A 10,325-nucleotide genomic window follows, 5' to 3' on the forward strand; every position below is an offset into this window, starting at 1 on the left:
ACTGTTAAAGCTACGTGTGTTGTATTACAGGTCGTAGACAACACGCCCTTCCCTGTACACTGTTAAAGCGTCCAGGGGTCGGAGACGTTAGGTTACTGTTAAAAGCCACCTACAGTTTCCGACACAATGGTAGAGATACTCGTAACTGTTAAAGCTACGTGTGTTATACCCCGTGCGACATAGGTTCAATAACTGTTAAAGCCCTGAATCTTGCTCACCTTTTCAACCCTTAGTTCAATCCTTCAACACTATTTGCGACAGCTACCTAATTTGATTCCAAATTTACCTTAAGCACTCGTCGCTTATGAGTATTCACCTGTGTTTGTGGGAGTTAACAGTCAAGCGCGTTTACACACGAAATATTGCCAACAAAACCAACAAAAAAATTATATATAATTTTTTTTATATAATTTTGTTTGAAATTATATAATTTCAAACAATTAGTAAATATGTATTTATTCTTTTCCCTTTGGTATTTACATTAGATTTTTTAAAAAAAACTTAGTTATTCAGAGTATTTTCTTCATGTTTTTTTTTTTTTTAAAATATTTATATATTAACGTTAAATTTCATACAATTTGTAGGTAGTATTCGTTTTCTTTGAAAATCTCATTAGTTCTTGTTTTAATTTAGTTTATTTAAGTATTGATTCTTAATAAATCTTTCAACAATTTTTAAATGATATTTATTTTCTATGACGTTAAATTTTAGTTTTTTTCGTATAATTTAATATATCTTAATACTTGCATTTAAGTAGTTTTTCTTTTAACAATTTACATTTTTCTTTTATATTTTAAACAATTTGTAATGATATTTGTGTTTTTTTATATTCAAAATTTAGATAAAATTTTTACTAGCTTAGTTTGTCCCAGTCAATTACACTTAAATAATTTTTCAAAGATCCAGTAATCAATTGCTGCCGAAATCGATAGTTTTCAAATAAAGCTATGTCACTGAGTAGAACCAAACAACACAAGAGAGCTTCCTCCTAGTGCACGCACTTTTATATCGTCAACGATCAACAGTATCAGCTGTAACTACGTTAGAGTTCAACGACCGTTGATCGAAGCTCGTTAGCTGGTCCCACTGCAAGGCACCAGTGAAAATCCCGCTTTAAGGCGAATTCTATCTTTTATTCATTTGGAAGTTAGGAGTTGTTCTTGACTAAGCTTTGCTTCAGTTCCACACCTTTGAACAAAAGCTTTCTTAGTTTGACAGTTCGTTCTGTTGTTTTGTTTTGATCTTATTTGCTTATGAAACGTGTTGGGTTGGTCGAAAATTTTTAGTCTATAAAATTTTATTTAAATAAATAATGAACCCATGAACCCATTAAATAATACACCACGATAGTCCAAGGTTTGTATAACGTTCTTCTATTAACTCATATTTGTGTATACGTTAGTCAATCACATTTTCCCATTTCTTATCCAGAAAATTTCCAGTGTCGAAGTTTTGTTGCTGCAGTGGTAGCTTTCGGTGAGTTGGTTTACTTAATGTACTTATACGTACTTAACAAATGTTTATTACAGGAACCTTCGATTAAATATATTTAAGTGAGTGTTGTTTTTATCCTCAGTAAACTTTGTTAGGAGGTTTGTCGTGTTTGCTCCGTATCTCACATGTTAGGATATTTATAAATTAATGCAGTATCTGTTTTCGCGGCGTTGTAACAATTAAATTGTAAAAATATTAATCGTTACAACATAACTGACATGAAAGACGAAGTTTTGTTTAAGAGTAGACACAAGCTTGTCAACACGCTGATACGCTCAATGGTGTGGTAGGACCAAACGTATTGGCTATGACAGTGATTTAAGCTGGGTTGAGCTTAATCTTTCACTTTCTGCAGTAGGCAGAGAGGGTCTTAAGGTGGTTGTTAATCTGCATAGAGATTCCACTAGGGAGGTTGGACCTCACTTCGACAGAGTAAAATCTAAGCTCTTGAAAGTTGAACTTCTAAGCTTCTGAATTTTTTATAGCCTAAACTGGAAATAATGTACGTACTTGTTCTAACAATAGAGTTTTTGCCTATACGGTTTTACCTAAGGAAACTATGTTGCGTTCGCTATTAGTTTGATTGGTGACTTCTCTCACAAAATATTAATGATTATACATGATCATTAATATTATTATAAATTCTTGTTTTTAGTTATTATTATAAGTTCGACAGTTTTTATGTTTGAAGAGACATATTTTCCAATTGCGTGTACCTTTTCAGAAGTCATGATTTTTTTAACAGAGGCAGAGAGCGAATTACATTAGTAATACAATCAATAAAACACTATAATAGACAATGTCCGCTTGTGGCCTAGACTATGAAAATGCATGTTGCTCCTATAGCCAATTATGGGTCAATTGTCAAATCTATTTGAATTGGCAAAATACGGATTGACAAAAAATATTATTCACCAAATTACAATATAATAAATTTAAATTCAGAACTATAGATTTAAATATTGTGTATACTTAAGAATTAACCTTTATTTAGTGAAGCGGTTTTAGGATTATATAACGGTAACTATGGCATTATTACTTACTTTCTACTTTAAATTAGATTGTCAGTTAACAATTGCTTTACCATATACGCACGAGTACAGTTATGTCCAGGAAAGCTGTTCGAACCTTGCAGTGCTCTAAAAATAAGTTTTTCTCCATTTCCTCAATTCTTTTGATGTCACATTACAAATTCACTTACTTCAATTATTTATTTTAGTTAAACTATATATTATGTGAAAGTCCAATTTCCGCAATTACTTATTTCTGTAGGGTATGTACGCATAACGGAAATGTATACATATGTAGGACTAGAGACTTGAAGTTCAAACAACTTGGCGAACAATCTGGTCTACAATTATATTATATTATAATATATTCCTTTTATTATGACCCATGTATGTATGTATGTATTTCTAAGTGCGCCTTAATAATTATTAAATCCGTGTTGAAAAATTAGTTAAAACAAACGAAACAGTACAGAAAAACTTTATTATAAATTTGCACTACTTGAACCAAAATATAAAAAAGGAATGCTTATATTTAAATTAAATTAAAAATTATTTAAAAATATTTCATATATACAATTTTTTATAACTAACTAAAATAATTCAAAAGCGTACATTTGACTGAAGTGCAGTCCGGCAGTGAAGTAAATAAGTAGCAGGAAAGTTTGTAGTCATAAATGAATTCACAAGCTGGAAAACTGTAAAAAGAAAAATATTTACTTTTATTTTTGTAAACACACATTTCAAGAAAATCTATACAAATAAAAACATATGTCCACTAACATTTACGTATATATATGTACATGCATATGTTTCGTAGATATCACTTAAAAATATGTTATTGCTCGTGCAATCGTATCTGCATGAGATTTACTTTCCCAATTTGTGCTTGCGTATTGTTTTCTGTTGGTCCAGGATGTTAATAAAGTTTTTTGACAATGACTATGCTAGTTGGAATAGATTATGCTTTACAGCATTGTCACTGTCAAACTGTTTTAAGTGTTTCAGAGGAATCCTCTGATATCTTCTACTTACCTTTTAATCATTTCATTATCCTTAATCTATATTCTAACTTGAAAGACTGGTTTAGTTAATATACTCGTATCAGACGATTCCATACAATTCTGATTGAAACTTGAAATTTGACTGGTTTCGTAAATATAACTCGTATCAGACGATTCCATACAATTCTGATTGAAACTTGAAATTTGGTAAATTTATTTGACAAACACACCTTATTCCAAAAAGTACATTTTCATCAGTCAATTCACTATATACATTCTGATCAAAAAAGAACTTTAATTTTTAATTTTTGAATTCCCGCGTTTATACAATCGGTAAATTTTTTATATTTTCACGCTGGCAACACTATTATACACATTCTGTCAAAGTTTAACGCATATCGTACGATTAGTTTTTGTTTGGCGTCTATACAAAACGGTCTCAAAACTCGTTCCTCGCAATGCCAATTTGAGTTGGGGAAAGAGGAAAAATCACACGGTGCCATATCTGGAGAATACGGTGCTTGGTTGATGATATTGGTGGAGTTTTTGGTCAAAAACTGCTCCTTTTTTGAATGAAATTCAGCTTAATTGCCACCAGCAGAGAAGCGACGCGTTTCAAACCCAAAATATCAGTTAAAATGTGTTCGGCTGATCCATATGAGATGCCCAACAACACTGCAATCTTTCTAATCGGTTCACAACAATTTTCCAACAAGATCTGCTTTGCCGATTCAATGTTTTCTTCAGAAACAGAAGTTGTTGGGTGGCCAGGAATCTCATCATGGTCCAAGCTTGCACGACCTTCTTTGAACCTTTTAAACCATTCGTATACTCGTGGTTGCAACACACACAAATCACAAAAGGCCTTTTTTAACATTTTTTAACAGTTTCGGCACATTCGAATCCATTTGCAACACAAAATTTGATGCGCACACGTTGCTCTAATTTTCGATCCATTATAAAAATCACTACACAAACATTTTTCGACTTTTTGTATAGACGCCAAACAAAAACTAATCGTACGATATGCGTTAAACTTTGACAGAATGTGAATAATAGAGTTGTTAGCGTGAAAAAAAATTACACATGCTTAAATTGTTCATGCTTAAAGCTATGGAAAAAGTAATAGTGAACTATCTAGAAGGTATTACACTACTAAAGAATCATTTAAGCAGATTTCCTCATGCCTAGAGGGCGGGGAGATGTACAGAGTCTGCCTTGCACGAAGTCATGAGGATAGCTGAGAGTGAGGTAACTTCAGGAGGCATATCGATAATCATCATGACAGACATCGTGAGCCTTTGACAAAACAAGCTTCAATAAGTCAAAATCATGGTGAACATGCAGTTCAAAATGAACCGGAACTTCATGTGGAACAATTTCCAAAAAGTAGTGGGCCATCGGAAGTTTATGGCTTTAGCCAGGACGCGGTCAAGGAAACGCGGTCAAGGACATTGAAGATTATAAGAAGAGTCAATTAGCGTGCACTTTATATCTTAAAATATATTTTTTCATCGATCAGGCACAACTAATGACGGTTTCATAGGTTTTGGATCACCTATTGGTTTGCTAGGTGTATCAAGAAAAGATTCTGACAACACTGGACAATTAAGTAGTTACCAAATCCATGCAAAAGACATACGTAGTCTACAACTTAGTACAAGAATCTGTCACGAAGCTCATGGAATGTACTCATAGAATTGTGGTAAAGTCATGTAGGTTGAAGGACGCATCGGTATTTAGCAAAACGAAAAGGTAAATTAACTTACAAGGCAAGTGTTAGACTGCGAAATAAAGCTATAGAATGCGAATCATTAAATTTATTTGAATACGCCTTAAGATTTACATTTTTATTAAGTTAACAAAATTTTATTTAGTTAAAAATAATTAATAATTATTAGTTGGAATTCTTAATTAAAAATGATTGCATCATTTCTTTAAATTTTTATATAAGTATGTATCTTTTTTGTTCAAAATACTTTTTAATTTTTAATTTAATTTTATTTCTTTCAAAAATAATAGTTTAATGTCTATTTTATAATTAGATAATTTTTATATTGAATACAATTTGTACGGCAGATGCGTTAAATCATAGTGTATGCTTGTTGTTTGCTCACCGCTTTAGTACTGACATTATACAACAATGCTTCAAAGAAGTTTAAAATGCGTGCAGGATTTCTAACGAACAATACAAAGATGAAATAAAGGGTTTTCTATAAAATGCGATACATTAAAAAATACGAGACATTAAAACAATTTCAACAGCAAGGATCAAGCTATAACATCTGCGGTTCAGAGCACAGCAGCATAGCATTGAGCTACAAAATGACTGCGGCGTATATAAATAAGTGGATAGCTTCACTTCATCTTAACAGGTAGAGAGAGATGAGCACTTGTGGACAGGCTAAACTCATGATGCCAAAACCGATGTTTAGTGAAGGGATAAAAATGCTTAGTTATCTGCTGATAGCCCTAAGTAGGCTGACCTCATTGATTGCTGGACAGGAAAACGTCAAACATCACTTCAAAAAGACAGCTCTTGTTGAGGAAGATACTTGCATACTATGTCTAGAAAAAAAGGAGATAGCAGTGCATATATTTTGCCAATGTCCAGCATTGGCAAGCAGGACGATGACTGTCTTGGAACACCATTGGGTTGGTGATTACTTGACAGCCAACCTCAAGCTAAAAGAACTGCTTGCACTAACAAGAGATATAGTTATGCGAACGGAAGCCATGTTGACTTTAACTCAATAACGAGAATATCCGAGATATAGAAGCACGGAAAAGAACCTAACGTTTCGTGGCCTACTTTGGGTAATTCTTAACTTCAGTGGAGCCACTTGATGGACGGTGCGCTGTCCCAACGTTCCACAATATATATATGGTTGTTTTATTAAGCAAAGTAAAATGTTAAATTCTTTTCCTTTCTTAAAGAACATCACCTTTTGTAAAAATTAATGAATGGTATAAAACATTTGATAACTGCTTCATATAAAACAGTACAAGAAACTTTCAACTTAAAAAGACAACATCATCAAACTATTTAAATTGACGTCATTTTTTACAGAAACTAAAATGCGAATTCCAGAACTCAATATCTTAAAATGCCTTTAAAAGTAAAAATAAAGAAGGGGACCCACATACAAGATAATACAAGTAATTTCAGATAATAAAAGTATATATATATGTAATAAGGTGGCATCAGTCTGATTTTAAAAATGTATTTATACGTATTGTTTCTGTATTCTCATTTTTGCAGTTAATTGCAATAATTAGTGGTCTGCAGCGTGGTTTTACGAAATTTTGTTGTTTTCGGTATTTATGGGACAGCAGAGATGAACCAAGGGATTATTTCATAAGTTTATCTTGGTCAAAAAGAGAAGATCGCACAATTGGAAGTCGAAATATCACGATTAAAGCTCGATATTAAAGTTAAAGTTTTGCCACCTTTTCATATAAAACTTAGCCTAACGAAAAGTTTCGATAACGGTCTGTAAAAAAAAGAGTTTTCGTACAGATTGTTTCCTTAAAAAAGGTATCTATATTGGACCACAAATCAGAAAACTTCCTTTAAACATGGGCTTCATTTAAGCAAACGGTTATCGAATCTTGAGTTACGAAAGAGATCCACTTAAGTATATAGAAATTCTGTATTCTTTAATTGAAAATTACAAAGTTATTGGGGCAACTATGTGTATAAGACTGTATTTCTTGCACTCGAGTTGTGTGAATATTTCAGTTTGGAAAATGCAGCTCTCATCTTTGGAAATTTTTGGTTGGAAATTAGTATTATTTATTATTTTAAAGCAGAACCTAAAGAGTAAAACAGAAATGGCCAACTTTGATAGAATGCTTAAACGTGAATAAAGTACTTTCTTTCTGAAACCAGTTGTTCTGGTTTCGGATGGGTCTGGAACTTTAACAATAATTTCCAGAAATCATAGTCAGTTTTATCACAGAAGTTTTTGTGTATTTTTCTGGTTATATTTGTAGCATAAGCAGTAATTTTGATCAGCTTAAATCGGCTATGAAATACTAAAATCCAAATGATAGCTTTAGACATAATTCTCGAAGAAAATAAATCTGCACCAATGCGGTACTGTTTCAAAAGGACCACTAAAGAGTGGTAAATCAAAAAACAATTTTACTTCATCATAAAACGAAGTTGACAAATTTATTAAGTTTTTTCTGAGTTAAAAGCAATGAATACAAACAAATTAATGAGAAATTTATGCAAATAACTTGCACAAATAATTGAGCAGACTCGAAAACTTCAGTCAAAATTTTAGACAAAACTTTCCAAATTTGCAAGTTGTCTCTATAATATTCCCTCGCTTAATGGTTATTATTACTACCAATAATTTGCTACATTATTTACTAGTATTCACTTAACAGAATCATGGAAGAAGGTATTATAATAGTATTTATGAATTCTAAGTCTTGAAATATTAATCACTTTACTCACTTTTCCTGACCTTCAACAGTTAAATAGAAATTAAGATTGCTTCATTAGCTAATTTTCTAATATCGAAACTATACCTATAAACAACATATTAATTACGATCCATTATATAGATATATGTATATATTTGTCACTCTTTTACAAATCAGACAAAATTTGGCAAAAAATTACCTCATCATCTCCGATTTGGCTGAAATTTTTTTATGAGCTACTACTATAATAAATAAGAGAAAATAATTTTTCCTCGGGAAAAAATTTCGAAATTTTGTAGACACATTTTTAAACAACCATATTTCCATATTTCAAACTCTATAAATAATAGAAATTTGAAATGTATTAAGTTTCAAAGATAATTGATTGAACCTTTTTTTAAATAGTTTGCAAGTATTTTAAAAAATTAATTTATCCTTCACAACGCATACACACTATTTTTCAGTCAAAAAAAGGAACATATAAGAAAAGTTTTTGTTTTTTATTTTTAATTTAAATTTTTAGAAGTATTTAAAAAAAATTAATTTACCAGGCGCCTTTTACTCTTACGCTCTATTTACGCAGTCAAATAAATTTTCCACAAAAAATGACACAATAATTTTTATTTTTTATTTCTGTATTGAATGAATCATTAAATTTTACAAAAAAATAAACATTTTAAATTAGTTCCACGCTATCCCTATTTCTATATCACAAATTTTAACGTAATTTGGTCGTCTAATTTTTTAAAAAAAACCGGGGGTACTAATTTTGTATCATTTATAAAGCCTGATATATGACCGTTTAAAAATGTATCTGCAATGCTAATTGTCAAAACCTATGGTCCATATCTTCTAAAAAATTTTTTCCCGAGATACGGACTTTTTATTTTATGAAAAGAGCTCATAAAAAAATTTCAATCAAATTGGAGGTGATGAGGTCACAAAGGTCTCTGACTTGTAAAAAACTGACTCATATACAATACTATGAATTTCTTATACCTATATAGTTAATCTAAAAAAATGATATATTGCTTAAAGTAATCATCAGATGCTAAAATGAGATAATTTTTAATGAAGTGTGTGACATATTTTATATATAACACCATAATCACAAGCACACAAAAATACATATTTTACTATATATAACTAACCTTATAGTAAAAAACCACGTGCATTTAAAGTTGCACAAAATGCCATATGGTTTCTTCATTTGTTCTTTTTTGTTAAATGTAGTACTTTGTAAATTGTATCCATCGTATCTTCTCCAGCAATGGTTTATATTTCCTATATCATTTCAATACAGTAAAATTTGTGAAAATCGTAACTGGAAAAAACACTGAAGTATTTACTAACTGCGTATATGGCCGTGATTGTAACGTTCACGTCCTTCCAATCCGTGTCCATTTGTTGCCGCTACACCAACACCCAAAATACTATCAAAACCTCCACCACCATTTTCTTTTTCAGTTCTCCCACTAAACAACAGAAAATACCAGATAATAAATGGAGTTACCAGAAAAATCAAAGTTAACAATTTTGCCATTTCCTTGTAGCACAAGTTGAGATCGATTTCTTCATTCAATGTAGTCTCAGTAGTTTATAGTTTGTCTCGTTTATCTAATTCTTTTCAATAAATTTTAACTATAAAACGGTGTACATTAACTTTATTATATTTGACTATCGCATTTAAGCACTGCGATTGCCGCCCCTGTACTGAGCACATATTTTCAAAACTGCTGTTTGCTTCCAACTGAAAACGGGCCTCCACTCAACTTTTCACTTTTTACAAATATTACGCATTTCATGCACTTCTTGTATCTTCCGCTCTGCTTGGGCTCAGCATCAAAAAGCGGATTTGCAAATTAATATATCCATTTTGTAGGTAAATGTCAGTTAGTTTGCTAATTGAAATAATCAAACGACCAGAATGATTGCGAAATATTTAATAAAAACAAAAAAGTTCTAAGTAAATGAGATATATCAGCGGCGTCACAAAAATCTTGCACAAAATATGGTTCACAAATAATTCAACGAATTCCTTATTAATATCATTGCAATGGATTTTCCTTTTCGCATATGCAAATTTTTTTATATATATAGATTTTTTAATTTCATCACGTAAAATAAATTCCTTTTCCCAATACGTCCCTGTACAGTGTATACTATGTCACTCTTACTTTCTCATAAAAATCGAAATTTAAAATAACCCCATTTTGAATCCAAATGACGAAAAAGCAAACTATCCGATCAAATTTTATTCACACAAATTATGGTTTATATAAATAGAAAATTTCAAAACACCACACATATATGTCATATGTTCCATACAAAATAGAATCGATTCGAATTTAAACCTCAACAATTGTTTCAACTACTGACACCG

The 10,325-nt window shown here is 31.2% G+C and overlaps 1 protein-coding gene across 1 annotated transcript; it reads right to left on the reverse strand.

The window, feature by feature from the left end:
- Window positions 1–3,055: 3,055 nt before the first annotated feature.
- On the reverse strand, window positions 3,056–10,325 carry LOC119666028. Its single transcript, XM_038075291.1, has 3 exons — window positions 9,296–10,325; window positions 9,094–9,226; window positions 3,056–3,199 (listed from the first exon to the last, which is right to left on the reverse strand). Exons 1-3 carry the CDS (start codon window positions 9,483–9,485, stop codon window positions 3,091–3,093), a joined length of 432 nt encoding a protein of 143 aa, XP_037931219.1. The 5' UTR covers window positions 9,486–10,325; the 3' UTR covers window positions 3,056–3,090.

This window comes from Teleopsis dalmanni, chromosome 1 (assembly GCF_002237135.1).
Source record: "Teleopsis dalmanni isolate 2A chromosome 1, ASM223713v2, whole genome shotgun sequence".
NCBI lineage: Eukaryota > Metazoa > Arthropoda > Insecta > Diptera > Diopsidae > Teleopsis > Teleopsis dalmanni.